This window comes from Dendrobates tinctorius, unplaced genomic scaffold, assembly GCF_039654945.1.
Source record: "Dendrobates tinctorius isolate UK_male_01 unplaced genomic scaffold, ASM3965494v1 ptg000241l, whole genome shotgun sequence".
Classification (NCBI taxonomy): Eukaryota; Metazoa; Chordata; class Amphibia; order Anura; family Dendrobatidae; genus Dendrobates; species Dendrobates tinctorius.
Genome location: NW_027361908.1, coordinates 10,371,314 through 10,396,112, shown reverse-complemented (window position 1 = coordinate 10,396,112; position 24,799 = coordinate 10,371,314). Strand labels below are relative to the sequence as shown.

Here is a 24,799-nt window from a genome sequence, read left to right as displayed (position 1 = left end):
GTATTTGTTTTTGTAAAGCTTATACATTGCCGATGTATAAAAATTAATACCTTGTGGATTGCAATACAGATAATAAAAAAATGGATGATTTTTTTTTATACGTTCATTAGAACTTATTTAAGGATGCCCCCTTCCATTTCTGTATCAGTTTCTGAGGAGTGTAGCCCATATTGGTATTTTCTCATCTACAATTGTGGGGTGGAGGTGGGTGGGTTAAAGGGGTGTTTTTTTTTTTAAATTCTTTATTTTCAGATTTAACTCACACCATAAGACAGAACACCATTTTACAAATACAGATGGCTAATTATTACTTAGACGTCGGTCCAAGGTGAAAAAGGGGGGGGGAAAGGGGGGGAAGTGGGTGGGAAAAAGGAAAAGGAAGAAGGGAAGGGTAAAGAGGGATACATAATATTAAACAATAACAATAACATCAACATAAAGTAGCCGTCGGCATCGACACTAGCAGTTGATGAGTGTATTTATGAAAATAGAGTAGGTGGATAGTTCTGTAAGTAACTATGGAACCAGCTACCCCAATATAAAGGCCATCAGGTCTAAGTAAGACTTCCTGTATTATCGGATTTCTCACCCCGAGGATTATCCCCCAGATATCTAGTCCACGGGGTCCAGGTCGACACATAAGATTTGTGATTGAAGATCTCCCAGCTAGACAGCTCCTCCAGACGAGAAATCTGATTTATCTTAACATGCCACTCCTCCAATGTGGGGGGGGCAACATCTTTCCAATGTACAGCTATCAGCTGTTTTGCAGCACTTAGCATCAATGGGAGTAGGCCATTTTTTTTGGTAAGAAATCCTTTGACGGGCACGAAAGAAGAACCTCCGTAGCCCTGAGATTAGTCTTTATTAGTTGCAATTTCTTGAGAACTAACTCGACACCGTCCCAAAAATGTGTCAGTTTGGGACAATCCCAGAATATGTGTGTATGATGTCCTCCAGAGTTGAGGCATCTCCAACAAGCATCATTATCAGCAAGACCCATCTGAAAGAGCTTCGCGGGAGTCCAATGCCACCTGGTCAATATTTTATAAGAATTTTCTTGCAAAAGAACACACCTAGAGAATCCCCGTGCACTAGATAGCATTCTAGATACTTGTTTCTCTGTGAACGTAGTATTAAGTTCCATTTCCCAGGAGTAAATAAATGAGGGCTTAAAGTGTACTCCCGGAGAGATCAGATGTGAGTAAATACGAGACAAGATTTTTAGCCGTGGAAGTGGAAGTTTAATCATAATATCTAACCAGGACCAGTTTGATTTGGTCGGGAATTTCTTCTTAAATTGCAGAAGCGTACGTCGAATGTGCTGGCTCTGAAGAAAATTAGTTGGTTGAATCATTGCATTTGGTGGCCAAACTCCTCCCTGTAATATTTTATTACCATAAAAGCTATTCAATGTATCTCTAGGGAGGGTAGACCATAGATTATAAGGATCTTGAAAATCAAAATCTAATAGATACGGTATTGAGCCAATCGGCGTTAACGTCGAGGGAAAATTGTCCTCCGGTAATTCCCCCAACATCAATCTTTTGATACGTAATGTAGTAGAAGTTATCTCGTCTAGTCTAAGAGCAACCGGTGGTTTAGCCCTAGTCCAAAGATAAGGTAAACCCCTCGGGCCCAGTAAAGCCAGGTCGACACAAGTTCCCTCCCCACCTTCAGCGCAAGACACCACCTTTAACCATCTGCCAAGGTGGATTGCTTTATAATATAATAGGGGGTCTGGGACTCCCAATCCACCAGAGGAGACTGGGTAAGTAAGAAGCCTATAAGGCAACCTAGTCGGTTTAGATTTCCAGATAAATTTTCCTATTAGTGACTTTAATGACCCGAAAAAAGTCAGGGGTATCTGAATCGGTACCATATTTATGGTATACAAAATGATAGGCATGATATATGCCTTAAACATGTTGATGCGACCCAACCAGGATAAAGTGGGTAGGTTATATTTATGCATCAGGTTGGTAACTTTTTTCAGTAAGGGGATGAAATTACTTTGAAATAGGTTAGTGGGGTCCCTAGTTATGAATATTCCTAAATATTTAATAGAGCCGTTAGCCCAAGAGAAGGGAGTCTGTGTACGAAGAATGGAAAGTTGAGAATGAGGGAGAGTGATATTTAACGCTTCAGATTTGGCTAGATTAATTTTAAAATTGGAAAGGGAGCCAAACTGTTGAAAAATTCAGAGGATGATCGGGAATGCCTGAGACGGGTTAGATATGAGGAAAAGCAAATCATCTGCGAAAGCTAGCGTTTTAAGTGTCCCCGGACCCACTGACAACCCCTCTATGTGTTGCTCTTGTCTGATGCTTTGTATCAAAGTTTCTATAACTAAAATGAACAAGGATGGGGACAGAGGGCATCCCTGCCTAGTCCCATTGTGAATCTCCAAACTTTTTGATAGGGTGCCATTTATCCTGACCCTGGCCGTCGATTGAGAGTAGAGAGAGAGGACTGCTGTTATATATTGAGGAGGGAAGCCAAATTTAATCAACACCTGCTCCATGAATCTCCAGCACACTCTGTCAAAAGCCTTCTCGGCATCCGTTGACAAGAGTACCAAGGGGACCTGCCGTGTTTTGGCAAACATTATAGACTGTATGACCCTAGTGGAGTTATCTTTTCCTTCCCTACCCCTCACAAAGCCCGCCTGGTCCGCATGAATTAATTTGGGTAAAAAGTTGCTTATTCTACCCGCTAGTAGTTTAGCCCACAGTTTTATGTCCGCATTAAGTAATGAGATTAGTCTGTAGCTGTTGCACAAGTTGGGATCTTTACCCTCCTTCGGGAGAACCGTAATATATGCCTCCAGTGATTGCTTAGGGGGAAGCTGGCCTTTCAAATAAGAATTAAACAAGGTCACCAAATGGGTAAGAATGATTTTATAAACTTTTTATAATATATAATGGGGAGACCATCCAGGCCTGGGGCCTTTCCATTTGGAATGGTGGAAAGAGTATCCAAAATTTCTTTAGGGGTAACCGGAGCAGTTAACAAAGTTTGGCCTTCCGGGGTTATTTTAGGCAGATTTAGTGGAGTCAGGAACTCTTTAATTTTTTCTATAGCTTTTATTGGGTCTTGCATGCTATCTGGTATGCTTAGATTATATAAGCTGTCATAAAAGGATCTAAACTCCTTGGCAATGTCAGCGGTCTCGAAAATTGAAGAGCCATCCAGAGTTTTGAGTTGCCTAATGAACGTCCTGTCCTGCTGCTTTTTAAGCAATGAAGACATAAGCTTACTACTTTTGTTGCCATGGAGATAGAACCTCTGTTTGCATCTCATATAGGTTTTGGCCGATTGGATATTTAAAAGATTTTTTAGCGAATTCCTTAGGTCCGTCAATTCAGTTTGTATGTTATTTACTTGAGATCTCTTATGCAATCTTTCCAAGGAATTAATTTGGTGCAAAATAGACACAACCTGTTTTGTCCTTTGTTTTTTGAGATGGGAACTCAAGGCTATAAATTCTCCTCTCATAACCGCTTTATGTGATTCCCACACCACGGGTATGGGTGGGCCAGAGTGCAAATTTGTCTGAAAAAAGAATTCGAGAGTGTCAGTCAGTTTCGTAATGTGGGAATCTGAATCTAATAATGTCTCATTAAGTGACCATGACCTGGCTGGTCGCGGAAGGGTTTCTATGCCTATGTCGAGAAAAATAGGAGCATGGTCCGATAGTGAGATAGTGTCTATGGTCGCATTTTTGACTAATGAGAGGTTAGTTGTTTGTGTCAATATATAATCAATTCTATGATAGCTACCACACGGATGTGAATAAAAAGTGTAGTCTCTGCCCGAAGGAGAGAGTGTCCTCCAGGGGTCTATCAAGTGTAACTCTTGGAAAGAAAGGTGTAGTTTTCTCAGTGCCATTTGAGAAAGGGTCGACTTGCCCGTGGAAGTATCCAGGGATGGATTAAGTGATACGTTAAAATCTCCCCCCATCAGCAATAAACCCTAGGTAAATAGTTTTAAGGTATTCATTGTTTTGCACAGCCATCCAATCTGATTCTTGTTTGGGGCATATAAGTTACATAGGGTAACTTTAGTATTGGCAATAAGGCCCTTCAGTATAATATTCCTTCCTTCGGAATCTGAAAGGCAATCATGCAAGACAAAAGGAACATTTTTTTTAATAGCAATACTCACTCCTCTAGACGCCGACCCACCTGTACTATGATACCAGGTCGGGTAACGAGATCTAGACATGTCTGGTACTCTCCCCGCTTTAAAATGTGTCTCCTGTAGAAAGACCACACTAGCCTTTTTTGCATGCAGAAGGTTCAATACCTGACTTCTCTTACATGGGGAGCGTAGACCTTTTACATTATACGAAGCCACTACTATAGTGGCAAAATTTTCCTTATCACCCATAGTAAATTAGATATAGCAAAAGAAAAAATAAATGATAAAGTGTCCCATGCCGACGGGCTACAAAATACAAGGTAAAATAACAGTAACCGATATATAACAATAACCAACTACCTGCCTGCGGCAGGAGCAGGGGGTCCAACATACCCCCCACGACAGAGCAGGGAATTACATCCCCAACACACGAGTAGTACATGTTAACTTATAAGGCAGTTAAATGAAAGCATCAACACCTAGGCAGGTGCCAATCAAGGCAGACCAAAGTGATCCAAAACATTGCAAAGTTAAACCGAAACTACTGGGTCCATATGTAAGAAAATATGACTAGACCGAATAAAACAGAATTCAGGGGGGCATCTCTTTTCTTGCCCCAGATTTCCCTCGTTAGGGGGCATGCGTCTCTTCACTGAGGCCCAATCCCCCTGACCTCCTGTATAAGCGTTGATAGGAGGAGGCATGCGAAGATCCATATCCAAAGGTAACCATGAAGGAATATCAATAGGAGCAATGTCAAAAGTGTCCCATATTTTGTTTAAATCTTCGGGACTCCTCACTGTTATTTGTTTGCCGTCCCCATTTACCGATATTCCAAACGGAAACAGCCATTTATAGAGAATTTTTACGCGAGCGTAGTATTTCCAATAAGGGTCTCAGGATTCTTCTCTTTACAAGGGTCGACGGCGCAATGTCCTGGTAAAGTTGGATAGCAGATCCTTCGTAGGCGAGATTTTTAACATCCCTTGAGGCAGACAAAATAACACTAGTGTCCACATAACTCAACAAGCCACAGATCACATCCCTCGGGGGTTCAGAAGGCTTAGGCTTGGGTCTGAGCGATCTATGGACCCTCTCTATTACAATTTGGTCGCATTTTTCTTGCGGGATTAGGAGGGCAAAGATTTCTTTTGTGGATTTTTCCAGTATTTCTGTAGAGACACTTTCAGGCAATCCTTTAATCCTTATATTTTTTCTGCGACTTCTATTCTCTTGATCTTCTAAGGCTAGAAGAGAGTTATTAAGCTGTGTTCTGTGGTAGTCCAAATGATCCCTCATGGCATTAGAGTGGCTAATGAGAGAGGACTGAGATGATTCAAGGGACTCCACTCTGTTACCAATGTGTGACAAATCTGCTCTCATACCAGATATCTCTGTAACCAAGGGTTTTAATGCTTGGGCCAGAAGTTTTTTGAATACTGATCTAGAGAACTTCCCAGAGTCTGAGTGGGTAATATCGCTGCCTGAGACATCATCACTTGAGTCCGAGTCCTCGACCTGTTCCTCCACCTCAGCATTTGCATGTAGCTTTTTTGGTGTGGGCCTAGCCGACCCAGGTTTATTTTTCAAAAATTTCTCCATTTCGCTTTGCCTGCCTTGATGTACCCTAGTATCCAGCGGTTTTGCACGCTCTTTATTAGATTTAACCATAATGCTGAATTAAAGCGTGCATTTAAATCACTCCTCGTGAATTCAGGGAAAGTCTACTAATGCATATTCATAGGTGAAGATAACCTCCTGCGTCTTAAAAGGTGGAGCGCTGACATGAGTAAATAAGGCCCTGATATGGTGCCCTATATATAAAGTTTCACACTGCTGTGATATGGGATTAGGCCGGTCTTAGCGTCTCTGGAAACGGTGAGCGGTACCCCCAATCCCCCAGTCACTGTATGTAGCAGGAGCGACCGTCTCAGAATTCCTGGGCGATTCACCAGGAGCACCCAGCACTGCGGCCACCCTCTGATCACCAGCCAGGCACTTGCGACCAGCTCACCTCCCTCTCCTCCGGTAAGCAGACCTTCTCCTTCCTTTCTTTAACAGTCAGCGGTCTCTCCTCCAGCCCAGGCCGCGGCCTTCCACCACCTCCAACGGCTCTCCACAGACTGCCGACCTGCCCAGCTCAGGAAGAAGCAGGAAGAAGCAGGAAAGATGGCGCCTGACCGCCTCTGGCGCCAGGACCCGTTCCCCGCGACCGCTCTCCTCTCAGAGAGCCGCGGTTCCTTCCACGCCGTCCTCCACCTCTCTTTCCTAGTCCCAGCTCCCTCCGGGGGGCACGCAGACACCCTCGTTGGGGTCCGAAAAGGGCTCACTTCGTGGCTGGCAGCGGGAGCAGCAGCACAACACGTCCTCCCCACAAGCGATCCAGACCACGCCCCCCGGTTAAAGGGGTGTTCTGAAGGCAAAGCATTTTTCATCTAACTCCCTATCTATTTAGTGCCATAATTTTAAGCTATTCTAATATCGCTTTAAAAATTCCCTACTGTTCCCTAACTATGCTGTCCAACTGCTTTTATACTTTTTTCCCCTTATTTCCTGTCTGATAATGATTCATTTGAATATCACCAGTGCATACTTTGATACTAAAATGAACCATCATCAGGGGAAAGCGGCTGCAGTCATTGTCACAGTCCCTGCCCCTCTTTGAAATGAAGCATCATCAGTGACGCTCGTTTCAGGGGTGGTTCTGTCCCTGCTGTGTCTCCGAGTGTCTGCATTGTGCAGTCTCTCCCAGTGCTCCATGTGATGAGAGCATTGTCCACTCTATTGTCGGCTTAGATGAATGGTTGGTGATATCAACTTCCTGTTTGTGGCACATCAGTATATGGGAGGGGGGAAATTTTTCAAGATGGGTGGTGACCATGGTGGCCATTTTGAAGTTGGCCATTTTGGATCCAAATTTATTTTTTCCAATGGGAAGAGGTTCATGTGACACATGAAACTTATTGAGAATGTCACAAGAAAAACAATGGTGTGCTTGGTTTTAGCATAACTTTAATCTTTTATGAGTTATTTACAAGTTTATTACCACTTATAAAATGTGTTCAAAGTTCTGCCCATTGTGTTGGATTGTCAATGCAACCCTCTTCTCCCACTCTTGACACACTGATGGCAACACCGCAGAAGAAATGCTAGTCTAAGTGCGTCAGATTCCTTGTAGGAATGCTCGGACCTGACACCCTTAATGTGGTGACGCACCATCATGATGGAAAAACCCAGGGAACGTGCCATCTTCAGTGCATAAAGAGGGCAACACATCATCATGTAGCAATTTCAGATATTCAGTGGCATGGAGGTTTTCATTGATGAAGAATGATCCCACTATCTTTGTACCCCATATACCACACCATACCAGCAATTACAGGTGTCAGGTCCGAGGATTTCTAAATGAACAGTTTTCTGGAAAGTGGATTGGTCATCGTGGGCCAGGTGAATGGCCACCAAGGTCTCCTGATCTGACTCCATTAGACTTTTATCTTTAGGGTCATCTGAAGGCAATTATCTATGCTGTGAAGATACGTGATGTGCAGCATCTGAAACAACGGATACTGGAAGCCTGTGCTAGCTTTTCTTCTGCAGTGTTGCTATCAGTGTGTCAAGAGTGGGAGAAGAGGGTTGCACTGACAATACAACACAATGGGCAGTACTTTGTTTTCCAAACGTTTTATTGGAGTTTTAATAAATGGGGAAGAAGGTGTAGGGGAGGGAAGAAAAGATGAAAAGGAAAATAGGAAGGACAACAATGTCCAAATGTAAAGAATACATAAAATGTAACATGTCAATGCAGTAGCATATTATACAATGAACTATTACAAAGGTAAGTATTTAAGCATATAATATATTAAATTTGTTCCAAGCCAAAGACCTAACCCCAAAGGGGCCTAGGCAGGCGCACTCTGGTTGAAGACCTTAAGAGAACAGCTCCAGCCATCTAGACCATTTCCTATCATGTTTGGCAAATTGATCATGCATATGTGCAAATTTCAGTTCAAAGGAATGATGAAGGCTGATTTTGTCTATAATATCGTTAATTTGTGGAGGTTTTGGATTTTTCCAAAGGAAAGCGATATTGTGTTTGGAAACTAGTAAAATGTGCATAATCAACAGCCTGTTAATAGGGTCAATTTTGTCAGCGTCTAGAGAAAGAAGGGCCAGACGAGGAGACAAAATAAGTTGCGTTCCTAAGATAAAATCGATAAGATTTGAAATATTTCTCCAAAAGAGAACAATTTTGGGACATTGCCAAAATATATGCAAAATATTTCCTGGCCTTCCACAACCCCTCCAACAGAGCGGAGAATTGTCAGGGTTGATTCTATGGAGTCTTACAGGGTATAATACCATCTCGTTAAAAGTTTGAAGTGGGTCTCTTGTAGTGATAAGGAAATGGTAGAGGCGTACGAGAGCGAGCATGCCTGTTCAAGGTCAGGAGGGTCAATTATTGTATGTAATTCGTTTTCCCACTTGATAATATTTTGAGTCTTGACCACTGCAAAGCTATTATTACACCACTTGTAAGTATACTCAAAACTCCAGAAAATTTTATGGTCTATATTACAAATAAGCTTAACTGCTGGTTCAGAAATTCTTGGTGAAATAGCAAGGAACTCATGGAGTTTGTCTTTAAGGATGACATATTGTAAGAAAGCAGGAGTAGTAGATTGAAATCTATTCTTGAGTTTGTTATAAGGTGTACAAAGAGCACCATCGTATAAATCTTTGAGTCTTTTGAGACCAAGTGCAGACCAAACGGGGTCAATAGTCTGATTGGATGCTTGAAAAATAACAGATAAGGTCAAATTTTTTAATGTGACTTCTTTATTAGAGCCTCTTTTTTGAACAGAAATTTTTTCCCAAGCTTCAGAAATAGCTTGAAAAATTGGATGAGAGTTTTCAATTAATTTTTTATGAAGGAGTTGGTTCAGAATTAGCAGGTGAAGAGGTTTATAATTGTTAAAAGACAATTCTAGTTCATGCCAAGCTGGTGTCTTATCATGTGGTCACCAGAATGCGCTTTGTTTGACTAAATTTGCAGTGTAATAAGCCGTGATATTTGGGGAACCAGCTCCATCATAAGATTTATGATTGTAGAGAATGTTTTTTGCTATTCTGGGTTTTTTGTTATTCCATATAAATGAATTCAATGAGGCTTGGAGATTTGTAAAAGAAAAAGTGGGAACTTTTAAAGGAAGAGAGCAAAGTAGATATAGGATTTTTGGGAAGATGTATGATTTAACCATCATGATTCTTCCCCACCAAGAGAGTCCATCATCTCTAGATATACGAAACTCATTAAAAAGCTTTTTGGCAAGAATCTCTAAGTTTAATTTTATAAGAGAGTTTATATTTTTGACAAATTTTAGGCCTAGGTATGTCAGCCCATCAGTAGCCCAACCCCAAGGCGAGAGGCCCTCAATTTTTCCTTAGTCTATTCCCAGGTTAAAGCCAAGTATTTTGGATTTAGAGTCATTTATTTTAAAATAAGAGACCTTGGAAAAAGTCTGGATTAGAGTTTGTAAGGCAGTGATAGAGTTGCTTGGATCTGTAAGGGTAAGAATTATATCATCTGCATATAACCCTATTTTAAAATCTCTATGCAAGGTTTTAATTCCTGAGATCTTTGTACTATTCCTGATTAATTGGGCCAGAGGTTCAATGGCCAATGCGAAAAGCAATGGTGACAAGGAGCAGCCCTGTCTAGTCCCATTAGCTATATTAAACGTAGGGGAAAGATGATTGTTGGAATACACCCTCGCCCCAGGGCCGGAGTACAATGCCGTAATACCTCCCGTGAGTCGAAAATTCAATCCAAATTTTTTGAGAGTCGCTTCGAGATAAGACCAATTAAGGCAGTCAAACGCTTTTTCAGCATCAAGAGAGATAACAGTGAGGTTTTTTGAGGAAATGAGATTAATTATGTTAATGAGCCTTCTCGTACCATCTATGGATTGTCTTCCTTTAATGAAGCCTATCTGATCGCTGGAAATTAGTGTCGGGAGAAATTGATTTAGTCTATTAGCCAAGATTTTTGCGTAAATTTTTACGTCTGTGTTGATGAGGGATATAGGTCTATAATTAAAAACTTGGCTAGTGTCAGAATTTGGTTTAGGGATTATGACAATGGTCACTTCCAGCATCTCTTTGGGAAATTAACCTGATTGGAAAGCTGAATTAAATACTTTTACAAAGTGAGGGGCCAATAAATTACTAAAAGACATGAAATAATCATTACTAAACCCGTCTGGTCCGGGTGATTTAAATGTTTTAAGTTTTTTTATAGTTTCCAGGACTTCTTGTTCAGTGAAGGGAGAAGACAAATAAGATAAGTCTTCAGAGTTCAGTTTTGGAAGGTTCATGCTGGAAAGGAATGATCCAATCTCTGAGGTAGTTGGCTGCAAATTAGGGTTATCCTGATTAATATTATACAGATTTTTGTAATAATCGGCAAAAGCCTTTACAATATTTTTAGGGTGGACCAGAGATGTACCATTAGAGGAAGTTATAGTGTCAATTCTATTCCGTTTCCATATATTCTTAATTCTGTTTGACATGTATTTTGAAGGGCGATTTATAGATAAGTAATGCTTGCATTTTGCCGATCTAATAGCTGAGTCGTAAAAATTGAATATGAGTTTCCTTAATTGCATTCAAAGATCGGTAAGTTCTGATAATACAGCTTGTTTGCTATAGGAAACAGAGGATCGACAAAATTCCTCTTCTTTAGATTTAATTGACTGTTGTAGGGTAAGGATTTTATCTCTGTTAACTTTTTTTTGTATGGAGGAAATTTGGATCAAAACTCCCCTCAATACCGCCTTGTGAGCGTTCCAACAGGAAAATGGATTTAGGAGGACAGAGTCGTTTTTACTAAAATAATTCTGTAAGGCTGGGCGGTTATGAAGCAAAGAGGAGTTGAATTTCCACATGAATTGGGGGTGAGTTGGAGGCCCTATTGTCAATTCTGCAGTTACCGGAGAATGATCTGAAACAGAGTTATTAAGTATGGAGACAGAGGAGAACCTTGGCAAGGAGAAGACATCTGTGAGTATCAAGTCTATTCTAGAGGCCGACTGATGGCCATCAGAAAAATGAGTAAATTCTCTAGATGTGGTGTTCAAACAGCGGAATGAGTTGAATAGCTCGTGATTATAAATCCAGCTGTTCAAGGATTGCGATCTTTGTCTGCTGGGGGAGGTGGAGTCTAGTGTATTATCTGGCACCATATTAAAGTCACCTAATAAAAGTAGAGTTCCTGAGCGTAAGGTGTCGATTATTTTCATTAGCTTATTTAGGAAGCTAAGTTGTCTGATGGTGGGAACATAAGTATTAACTATTGCGAAGGTGTGGCCGTTCAATTTGCATAGGAGAATATGATAGTGACCTTTTATGTCCTTGACTTCAGAGAGAAATTCAAAAGGAAATTGAATTACCAATCAGGGATAAAACCCCAGCTTTCTTTCGTGGGCCGCAAGACTCAAATACAAATGGGAAATTTTTGAGATTTATAGAAGGGTGGTTGTCATTTTTTAACTTAGTTTCTTGGAGGCATACAACCTCAGGATGTGACCCGTTAATTTCTTTACCAATGGAAAATCTCTTCCAAGGGCTATTTAGCCCCCTGACATTATAAGACACAACTTTTATTTTCATGTTACAAGAGTGGCAAGGACCGTATGAAGTGGGAAGATGAAATAAGGAAACCAGAGGGCACCTACCTTTGAAAAACTTAATTAACAAAAAAAAAAACCTAAAACTGAAGACCTGTTTAAAACCGAAAACAGAAAAACACAAAACAGTAAGAACAAAATTGTCCTTCAGAAAGAGCCTAGCCGGTAGGCTCTAATTCATTAGTGGGGAAAGTTTGTGTAAGGATCCCATTAGAGGCATCCTTTAGCTGTCAATCATAACTGCACTATTCCTAGAAGGAAAATAATCTCATGTGATATATGAGTCCATAAAGAAGTAGAGAAGAAAACCTGTGGAAAGAAGAATAATAAGCAGAGTAATACCCTGAACAAATAATCAAAAAGTGTAGAGAGGCCTTTTAACCAGGAGAGACAATATGTAGACAGGGTCTTTCCGTTGGATCATCCCGTCTCTGAAGAGGGCCTGGAGTCTTGAGAGTTAGAGTTTCTATGGCGATCGGGTATCCTGCAGTAGGACAGGAAATCTCTTGCTTCCCTAGGCGAGAATAGGACGGTCGTCTTTCCTTTGTAGAATACCAAAAGTTTAAGTGGAAAGCCCCATTTATAGGGGATATTATTTTCCCTCATGGTGGAGGTGACTGGCTTAAAAGACTTTCTTCCTTCAATCGTTTCCTTTGAAAGATCCGTGAATAGCTGAAGGTGAGCATAGGGTTCTGGAAAATCTCCTAGATCTTTAACCGATTATTGAAATTTTTCCTTGATCTTGAAGAAGTGGACCCTTAAGATGGTATCTCTAGGTAGATCTTTATCAATATTCCATGGTTTGGGAAGTCTGTGGATCCTATCTATGATGAGATACTGGTCTGTAAGTGCCGGTAGTAATTTTTTGAAAATTGTCTGGACGAAGTCTTCTAGTTTATCGGGTGAGATAGATTCTTGTATTCCTCTTATTTTCAAGTTGTTTCATCTGTTCCTGTCTTCTTTATCCTCAACTTTAATTTTAAGTCTGTGAAATTCAGATTTGAGGTCATGGGTGTCTTTTGATAAATCATCAGTGTGTTCTTCCACTACAGTTAGCCGTTTTTCGTGGTTGTCTAACCTGCTGCTAAATTTATCCAAGGTGGACTGTAAAATTTTATTTTGGTTTTCAAATGATTGAGACATACTGGACGTGATTTTCTGGGCAAGAGTATCCATGTAAGAGTGTATGGATATAACATCCAGATTTTACTCAAAGAGGAGATCCCAAGAGGGAAAAAAACACCAGATTCCCGCGCTGCTATATTTCAACCATCAAATAGAGGAAATCCAGTAGATTGTAGAAATTGGTTCCAATATCAGTACTTTATTTATGGTACATACAGAGACAACGCGTTTCGAAGTCCATTCAGTGACCTCTTCTTCAGGTCTAATGTACAGGAATGAAGATAAATCAGAAGTTGGTGGTTTATATTATATCGAGGTTAGGCCCCCCGCTGTTCACAAAAACAAATGGAGGGGGAAGGGGCAGTAACCAAATGCAAGTACATGGAAATTTCACAAAAAACGACCAAGTGTTAAAAGACACAATAACTTACATCCCATAGATCACAAGATGGACTGATTAAAAAAGAAATAAAAAATAAGAGTATTTAAAAATGAAACATAAAAGACTCCCCACACCAGGATCAAACCAATAAGGTTGTGGGAAAGAGTGTATGTATATGAACCAAGGTCATCCACTCTAACTAGTAGCGCTATATGCATTTTGCTATATTTGACTGATAAGAGAGACGTATGTTAAAATGGAAAGTAAACATTATACATGGAGAGCGCCAGAGACCATGACTGTGAGTAATCCAAAGTGTTTTCCAGTTCCCACGGTCAGTACTGACGTCAGAGGCCAGGGAGACATTTCTAAAGAAGCGGAGAGATGTCAGCCGAACCCTTCAACACCAGATATCTGAGCTATTGGGATCATTAAAAAGTATCAGAGTATCCCAGGTGAGAAAAAAAAAAAAAGTGACGGATGAATACATATGAGAGGAAGATATCACACACCTCATTGAGGCCATTCGGATTTATAGTATTCATCCTATAAATCCAATAAATTTCTCTCCTACACAGAGCCTGGAATCTGTTAGGAGTATTAGGAGTAATCCGGTCAATAGGTAGAAACTGCAAACCCGAGAAATCCCGTCCATGTGTAATAGCGCAGTGTCTGGACAGGCCGTGCTTCATGAAGCCTTTTTTAGTATTGTGGTGATGTGTATTGATTCTCTTTCTTAATGTTTGTGTTGTCGGCCCCATATACTGTTTTATTGCAGCTACACTGTATCAAATAAATGACAAAGTCCGACTCGCAGGACAATCGCTCACATATGGGGAAGGATTCATTAGTAGAGGTAGAGCTGAAAGAGAACACATTATGAGTAATGCCTTTGCAACAATGGCATTTCAGTTTCCCACACGAAACACTCCAATATTGCTTGCTTTTTTAATATTCAAAAAAGGATTAGAGGTCTTCTCCTTCAAACGACTGGGGGCTAATATATTTTTGATCGTGGGAGCCCTCCTATAGGTGATCCTGGGGTTCTCAGGCAAGGAATTCCCCAAGATAGGATCACTGCAGAGAATGTGCCAATTCTTCATTAATATGCTTTTCATTTGTTTGTGGCACTTATTAAACGTAGTTAGAAAATTAACCGAGAAATCCCCATCCTCTCGGTTCCTTTTCTTTATAAGTAGCGTTTCCTGATCACACTCAGTCTGTACATGTCTGAGGGATTTTTCAATAAGTTTTTTCGGGTAATTTTGTGCATAAAACCTTTTTTTTAAAAACTCAGCCTGCTCTAAAAAATCTCTCTCCTCAGTACAATTCCTCCTAATCCTCTTAAACTGATTTACCGGTATATTGAAGACCCACTTTTTTTGTGAAATTTCTATGTACTTGCATTTGGTTACTGCCCCCTCCCCCTCCATTTTTTTTTTGTGAACAGCGGGGGGCCTAACCTCGATATGATATAAACCACCAACTTCTGATTTATCTTCATTCCTGTACATTAGACCTGAAGAAGAGGTCACTGAATGGACCTTGAAAAGCATTGTCTCTGTATGTACCATAAATAAAGTACTGATATTGGAACCAATTTCTAAAATCTACTGGATTTCCTCTATTTGATGGTTAAAATATAGCAGCGCGGGAATCTGGTGTTTTTTTCCCTCTTGGGATCTCCTCTTTGAGTAATAGAAGCAGACGCTGTCTGTCTACACCATCCTGCTGCAGCTTCATTGCATGTGACTAAGCGCATACAGTAGTTGTGGCTTTACACAACTATTGAGGGTGAGTATCTTGCACAATTTCATTTATATTCATTATATCTGCACTGGTAAGGCCCTATGGGTGCGCTTTTGTGGTTTCTTTATAACATCCAGATTTTGGGAAGGAGAAGGATTGATGTTATCCATCTTAAATTTTGACCTTTCCGGCGAAAAGTTTGGTGAATTATCTCCAGACTCAGGACTTGAAGCGTCGGCTGGCGATGTGAATTTTACAGAAGTTTTACCAGGATTTTTCCTTTTTGATGAGAGAGATGTATCCATGACCTCTTTATGAGGAGATCTGGCCTTAAATGGGTTAACGATATCCACTTGATCCTTAAAGTGAGGATTGTAAGAATCCTGAAATTTTTGTGCTTTTTGAGGAGTCGTATTAGACACTTTCGTTGATTTGGACACTGGAGTAGCCTTGTGACTCATCTTGTGCCTTTTTTGAATCCTGCCTTGCAGGGATTATATTAGAGAGAATTGATATTATTGGTGATGTTTATACTGAATAAACATTAAAAATACAGAAAATTATTGTGTCTTCCTATGCCTTTTTATAAAAGGGACAGTGAGGAATGAGATACACCACAGAATCAGATGGCACTTTTAATATTGTATGATGCATACAGTAAAATCCTTTATTGACTGCGCGCCGATATAGACGCGCTCCCTGTGACTTTAAATGCAGCCATGACAGGTGGCTAGTCTTCACACAGGGCTCAGTGACGTCAGTCCCCGCTCATAAAATATGCAACAGGGGAGCCGGCAGCTGATACACGGCACCGCTGAAGAAAGGCAGATCACCCCAGTGGGAGCCGCACAGGAGCGGTGGGAAGCGGAGGTAACATAGAAATAGGCACAAATCACGGACTATTTTGTGTCCTTCCGCCTCAAAGATCTGTTATGACAGGAAAATGGCGTATTTGAGATAGGACGCTGAGATGAAAGAGATCCCTCCGCAGCTGTTATAAGTCCCACAGCCTCGCACAAAGCAGAGGAATATAGCTAAATTAGGACACCCTGGGACTTCCAAAGGGTCTAAAACAGACAAGAGGAGATTCCAAAAAAAAAGTCAATGTCTTTTAATTATGCAACGAGAGAAATCCTGTCAGATTAGGCACAGGGTAGGGACTATTTTGTATCCTTCCGCCAATCAGCTGGTATATGACAGGATTTTTGTAAAAAAAATATCTCCAAAAGACAATAAAAATCTTTAAAATGTGGTAGACAAGCGTAGAGATACTTTTTCTGAGGACAAGGACATGGAGGGATGGAGGGATCAGGGAAAGGATTTTTTCACTCACGGTTCAAAATGGTGTCACCTTGCAGTAAAATGGCAGGAAAAGGCCTCAGATTTCAAAAATGTCTTTTTTAATGTCCAAAGCACAGACAAGGGGTATCAGAATGTACCTCTGAGTAACGAGAAAACAATCCTTCCGTGGGTTATCGAAGGGAGCGATTTTCTTTTGCTTTATTTGTCGCTTTAGGAGATTCCTCCTCAGAGATCCTGAGCCGTGCGTGTTACACCATCGCAAGCTCAGGCCACCAATGGGCAGTACTTTGAACACATTTCATAAGTGGTCATAAACTTGTAAATAACTCATGAAAGAATAAAGTTACGCTAAAACCAGGGGCGGACACTGACAGCTTGGGGCCCCTGTGCAAGAAATGTGTCTGGGCCCCCCTCCTTTTATGGCGTCAAAGCTACATGTGTGTGTGTGTGTATATATATATATATATATATATATATATATATATATATATATATATATATATATACAGAGAGAGAGAGATATTATATAGCCACACACACATACATGTATATATATTGCATAGTCTCCTTTATTATGTATATTGCTGTCCCTTACACAGTGCCCTCTCTTATGTACAGTACCGTCCCTTACATATTGAATTATATAGAGCCCTGTTTTTTATTACATACTGTCCTGTCTTGTTAGCTGTATAATGCAATGATGGCTGATGGAGCATGGGAAAGCTTCCTTTCTAATGGAGGAGCTGATGGACTGGTAGTTTGGTCACCGGCTGCTCCATCAGCAGTCATTTTATATCTAACAAGAGAGGGGACTATTTAATAAAAGAGGGCACTGTAAATAACAAAATTAACAAGAATACACTATGTAAGAGACAGCACTATACATAACAGCAGAGGAAGCTATATAATAAGGGACGGCACCATATATAACTAGAGAGGATGGTACGTAATAAGGGACGTGTTATACATAATAAAAGAGGAAACTTTGTAACTAAGGGTGGTTTTATACAGAATTAGTGAGTCCACTATATACTAAGGGAGTGTGTTAGACATAGTGAGTACACTATATACTAAGGGACTGTGTTAGACATAATAAGCGATAACGTCTTCCTCCACCTCCCCCTGTTCCTAAGGCCATTATAAGTCCCCTTTCCTAACATCCCAATCCCCCACACCCCTTATTGTCCTCCTCCCCTCGCATCCCATTATTGTCCTCTCCCCATCCTATCATTGCCCTCTTCACCACCTCCATCATTTTCTTCTCCCCCACCACTATCTTTACTTGCTCCCCCACCAGTCCCATCATTGCCCATTCCACCACCTCCATTATTTCCTCCTCCACCACCACCCCCATTATTGCCCTTTCCACCACCACCAGAGCATTCCCCCCCACCACCCCATCATCATTTCTTTTTCCCCCACCACCCCATCATTGCCCTCTCCATCACCCCCATCATTGCCTTCTCTCCATCACCCCATCATTGCCTTCTCCCCATCACTCCCATCATTGCCTTCTCCATCACCCCATCACTGCCTTTTCCCCATCACTCCCATCATTGCCTTCTCCCCATGACTCCCATCATTGCCTTCTCCCCATCACTCCCATCATTGCCTGCTCCATCACCCCATTACTCCCATCATTGCCTTCTCCCCATCACTCCCATCATTGCCTTCTCCATCACCACCTTCTCCCCATCACTCGTATCATTGCCTTCTCCCCATCACTTCCATCATTGCCTGCTCCATCACCCCCATCATTGCCTGCTGCATCACCCCATCACTCCCATCATTGCCTTCTCCCCATCATTGCCTGCTCCATCACCCCATCACTCCCATCATTGCCTTCTCCCATCACTCCCTTCTCTCCATCACTCCCATCATTGCCTTCTCCCCATCACTCCCAAGATCCCATCAGTGCCTTCTTTCCATCACCCCTCATGGCCTTTTCCCATTACCCTTCATGGCCTTCTCCCATCACCCCGCGCATCATGGCCTTCTCTCCTCATCACAGTCTTCTCAAGTCCGTATCTCCTCCAGGGCCAGGCTCCACCTACACACACACACACAGACACACACACACATACATACACACACAGACATACACACACAGACATACACACACAGACATACACACACAGACATACACATATACATACACACACAGACATGCATACACACACATACACGCACACAGACATACACACATACATACACACACAGACATACACACCCATACATACACACATACATAGACACACATACACACAGACATACACACAGACACACAGACATACATACACACATACATACACCCCATCATTGCCCTCTCCATCACCCCCATCATTGCCTTCTATCCATCACCCCCATCATTGCCTTCTTCCCATCACTCCCTTCATTGCGTTCTCAATCACCCCATCACTGCCTTCTCCCCATCACTGCCATCACTGCCTTCTCCCCATCACTGCCATCACTGCCTTCTCCCCATCACTGCCATCATTGCCTTCTCCCCATCACTCCCATCATTGCCTGCTCCATCACCCCATCACTCCCATCATTGCCTTCTCCCCATCACTCCCATCATTGCCTTCTCCATCTCCACCTTCTCCCCATCACTCGTATCATTGCCTTCTCCCCATCACTTCAATCATTGCCTGCTCCATCACCCCCATCATTGCCTGCTGCATCACCCTATCACTCCCATCATTGCCTTCTCCCCATCATTGCCTACTCCATCACCCCATCACTCCCATCATTGCCTTCTCTCCATCACTCCCTTCTCTCCTTCACTCCCATCATTGCCTTCTCCCCATCATTGCCTGCTCCATCACCCCATCACTCCCATCATTGCCTTCTCCCCATCACTCCCATGATCCCATCAGTGCCTTCTTTCCATCACCCCTCATGGCCTTCTCCCATTACCCCTCATGGCCTTCTCCCATCACCCCGGGCATCATGGCCTTCTCTCCTCATCACAGTCTTTTCAAGTCCGCATCTCCTCCAGGGCCAGGCTCCACCTACAAACACACACAGACACACACACACACATACATACACACATACATACACACAAACATACACACACACACACACACACAGACAGACATACACATATACATACACACAGACATACATACATACATACATACATACACGCACACATACACAAAGACACAGACATACACACATACATACACACAGACATACACATGCAGACATACATACACACACATACACATACATACACACAGACATACACAGACACACGTACATACATACAGACACATGTGCATACACACATACACACATACATACATGCATACATACACACAGACATACACAAATACACACATACATACACACAGACATACACACATACATACACACACAGACATACACACAGAACTACACACACAGACACACACACATACAGACACACATACAGACAGACATACACACACATACATACACATACATATACACACAGACAAACACACACATACATATACACACTGACAAACACACACATACATATACACACAGACAAACACACAAATACATACACACACATAGATACACACACACAGACACACATACATACACACAGACACACATACATAGGCACAGTGAGTGAGACAGTCTGTCTCCTCCTTTCCTCCCCCACAGCAGCAGCGCAGCACAGCATGGACTGACGCTGATATCATCTCACCTCAGGGCTGGCTCCTCTCCTCCATGCGCTTGGCGCTCCACATGGCTAATTTGATTAATTAGCCATGCGGTGCTGCACGGGTCCCCCATGCAATCACGGGCTGCACGGGCAGTAGGTCCGCCCCTGGTTAAAACCCAAGCACCCCATTGTTTTTCTTGTGAAATTTTCAATAAGTTTGATGTGTCACATGACCCTCTTCCCATTGGAAATAATAAAGTTGGATCTAAAATGGCCATCTTCAAAATGGTCACCACCCATCTTGAAAAGTTTCCCCCCTCCCATATAATAATGTACCACAAATAGGAAGTTATCACCAACCATACCCATTTTATTTAGGTGTATCCATATAAATGGCCCACTCTGTATAGCGATCAGTAATATTTCCAGGAATAACATTATATTACATAAATCCTTTTTTTAACTATTTCTTGCTCATTAAAATGAATATATGAATGAATAAATGAATATATTCAATTAAAACAAAAAGAAAAAAAAAATGAACTGGGACATAAATTGGTGTGCATGCAGCGTGTATACGCATGTTCAAACTAGCCACAGAACAGAAAAAAAATGTATTAATGCACTATGCTATTTATTTTTTTACTGTAGGGTATTTAAACATTATGTTTCTGTCTTTGTTTTTTTTTTCATTTTATTCAATTCTTCAAATAAAAATGATAGTTTTATTCAAACAAAATTAGAATAAAATATCCTTTTTGCTGCTCAGCCAATATTTCCCCCTCCAAAACAGATTGATAAAAACATGGCTACATTTCCCAGTAGCTTCTATTTAACACACATATTTTATGTATAAGTAAAACCTTTTTTCTTTCTGACTGAATTGTGAGCGGAGTCCCATTTCTCTTAGGTTAATAGATCCCACTGTATATTTTTCATACATGTATTAGTGAAGATAAGAAACTGCAGGCCCTTTGATACAGAGAGAGGTAACAATATGTGTTTAAAACATAATTACCAAGAAGATATGACTTGTGTCAGGGGAATATGCAATGAGGAAGCTGAAGTGTGAAAAAGATTCTTTGCAATGTGGAGACAGAAAGATGAGTAATGAGAATCCTAATACACTGTGACAGCACTTGCATATTAATCCCTATGGGTGAGCATATTTTAAGGCACACTTACTATAGCGCGCAAATGACTTACTTTACCAACAATCATGCTATTGAACAAATCATCAAGTTCATTGGACATCACAGACAGACCAGCAATGGCTTTGTTTAAATCCTGCAAGCTCATTCGGATGGTAGAGGTCAAGCGGTTAAATCTCAATAACTCGTGAACCAGCACAGTGTTCATAGATTCAGTATACTGAATCGGATACATTCTCTGGAAGAAGGACACAAAACATCAAATCATTTAGAAAGGCTTTGAAGGTTCCCCCGAAACATCTACTCTGCAAAGCACATATAGGACACTAGTACAATAATCAATACATCCTGTCTGTACTTAGGTACAAGATAGGCCTCATTGTGTGCTTTGTACTGTAGTAATAAGTGTAACCTTAACCTCCGACCATAGAACACACAGAATTAACTCTATCTTATGTTATTTGTTCTCTTTTTGGTCCACAACTATTGTTGCCCCAGCAGAGTAATCCTCACATACAATCCCTGACTATCGGAGAAAAGATTTTCACTGTATTATGAAATGGTAAAGACATGTTGTATCATACACAGAAAGTATCAAGTAGCAATCCAGTTTTCATTATTATCTGGATGTTACTTTACATTTCATGCTTACATTCATAGTTCTACCACATTATAATTGCTCTTCATTTTTCACTTTTGATAAATACTGTTTATAGGTATGTCATAGGTTGTGTATCCCATTTTGATGCAGGCTCCGGTGCTGAGCCCGCTTCTTTTCAGGCACATGAAAGCTGATTTGATCAGCTGTCATGTGCTCCTAGCAGCCGTGGGTGGAATCGCGATCCACCAACGGTTGTTAACTAGTTAAATGTCGCTGTTAATCTCTGACAGCGGCATTTAATTAGCACTTATTGGAAGCGTATCACTAATCCAGCCCCTGTAACATCATCGCGAGATACAGGTTGGCATGACAATCGGAGATCTGCAGAAGACCACTGTGCTTGTCATTGCTGATCTGCTATGGACACCGCTGATGATTTTTGATTTCATAAGCGATCAGACAATTGCAGCTTCAAGTCTCCTAAGGAGACTATTGAAGCCAGTAAAAAGTAGAAAAAAAACTGTTTTTAAAGGTATTAAAAAAATTTAAAAATATAAAAGTTCAAATTACTCCTCTTTTGTTCCATTCTAAATAAAACAATAATAACATTTTATTTAAATACACATACTTGGTATCTGCATTCAGAAGCAACCGATCCATCAAAATCTAAAAATAATAAGGCTGTGTTCACACACAGTGTTTTTTTCGTGTTTTTCCCACGGATTTACCCAAAAAATCCACCTTAAAAACGCTTAAAAGAAGCTTCCCATTCATTTTAATGCATTTTGCCCTTTTTGTGCATATTGATGCGTTTTTTCCGTGAAAAAAACGCTTTGCGGTAAAAAACGCAGCATGCTCATTAATTTCACGGAAATTGGCAGTGGCACCAAATGATAGATTTTTCTTTGGGGTCTAGGAGATTCCAGACACATCCTTAGGGCTCATACTCACATGTCAACACATGAGCCCTAATATACACGTCGCATGTCAATACCCGGCACTGCACTAGGGAGCGAAGTGTTCAGCTGCATGTATTTCTATGCAGCTGAACGCTCCGCTCCCGAGTGCCGGCGGCAGTGCCGGGTATTGACGTGTGAGACTCATCCGAGTTTCTTGCATGTGAATATGAGCCCTTAGTCTGAAGTGGTCTCTGAGATACTTTACATAATTTACAGTTTATAACCCATTGTTTAAATAACATTTTTATGTTTAATATTTTTTTTTATAATTTGTTTTTATTACATCCTGACATCTTGCAATTCTTCTCTGGACACTCAACCATATAATAATAATTTGACACTTTCTGTTTTGCAATTAACATTGAAGACCTTGATCCTCCTTAAATGCATGGCGCTTTGGTCTACATTCCTAGACCTTCAGAGATTGACGCAGTGAGTGAAAGATGAAGCAGGTATGAAACAGCGCTAACAAAAAGTAATATTCCCCATCAATCGGCAATGCGCACTAGCGCAGCAATCTGATAGGTCTAAGAATGTAGACCGTAATGTTATCAGTATTATTTGGATTGACTGTTAAAATAAGTATCATGTTTTGCTGAGGGCTTTGGTTGGTTTCATTACAGAGTGGTATCTTACCCACACACCCAACTGGATGGAGCACTTCATATCCTACACATATCACTTTCTGTTTTCTAGAGATCACTTCTCAACATTTATCACATCAATGACAGAGGGACAAGATAACGGTGAAAGGTAACAAATCTGAAGGCTAATTATGCACGATTACAACATTAACCCCTTCCCGCCATGGCTATTTTCCCTTTTTTATTTTTTCTCTTTTGAATGATACCATTCATTTTACCACATAGTGTAATGGAAAACGAGAAAAATATCCAAGTGCGTTAAAATTGCAAAAAAAGATCAATTTCACAATTTTTGGGGGTCTTTTATTTACCATGTTCACTATATTGTAAAACTGACCTGGCAATATGTTTCTCCAGGTCAGTAAGAGTATGCAGATACCAAACATGTATAGTTTTTGTTGTATTTAAAAAGTGAAAAAAAAAGTTGGAAATTCATTCTCATTTTTCAGGATATGGTGCAATGTGACATTTTTACCTTTTTTTTGCAATGTTGCTGTGGCCCCCCCAAAAATAATTTATTTATTGTTTTATTTTAATGGGGGTAAAAAAGGGGTGATTTGAACTTTTGTTTATTTTTTATTTTTTGAAGGCACATGATTCGGGGAAAGATGCGTACCTGCATTAAAGTCAGAGAGCTGGCACATGGCTTAAATTTACATCACATGATATGAATGGGTTAAAGGGAACCTGTTATGTCCTAAAACAAAAACGTGCAGATATAAAGTTGAGATCTGCAAGTTAATAGGGTTTTAATGCCATGTGGCTGCCCCACCAAGAGCCTGGCTACCAGAAGGATACATAGTGAGGGGCGGCTGTAACCATGCCACGGCACTGATTGACAGCTGGCTCAGCTTTGATGCAAAGCATCGACAGCTGTCAGTCAATGCCAGAGGCATGGTTACAGCCGCCACTCACTGTCTACTGAACGATGACTGAAGCCGCCCCGGCCTCTACGACTGAAAGCCAGAGTCCGCCGGTAGGAATGAAGTTCATTTCCTTCTGGCAGCCAGACTTTCAGTGCAGAGGCCACACGGCTTTAGAATACTATTAACCTGCAGATTGGCAACATGTCTACAAATTAATTGCATTTTTTACATGACAAGCTTCCTTTAAATACAGGTGAAAGGAGCCATTCCAAGAATTTTCCACAAATTAAGATTTCTAAAGATATAAACATACATGGCATGTCAGCACACTGATCATAATGAATACATGAACCCTAATATTGCTATAGCTAGTGCTATATTTGAGTTCATATATTCATTAATAGCAGTGTGCTGATGCATTGTGTATATACAGTTGTGGCCAAAAGTATTGACACCCCTGCAATTCTGTCAGATAATATTCAGTTTCTTCCTGAAAATTATTGCAAACACAAATTCTTTGGTATTATT

The 24,799-nt window shown here is 40.9% G+C and overlaps 1 protein-coding gene across 1 annotated transcript in view; it reads right to left on the bottom strand.

The window, feature by feature from the left end:
• LOC141060642 (dynein axonemal heavy chain 3-like) overlaps positions 1 to 24,799 on the bottom strand; it is a 2,648,786-nt gene that overhangs the window by 39,709 nt on the left and 2,584,278 nt on the right. Inside the window, exon 80 of the mRNA XM_073556958.1 lies at positions 21,257 to 21,439. Coding sequence (XP_073413059.1) covers positions 21,257 to 21,439 — 183 coding nt within the window. The remainder of the gene's footprint in view (positions 1 to 21,256; positions 21,440 to 24,799) is intronic.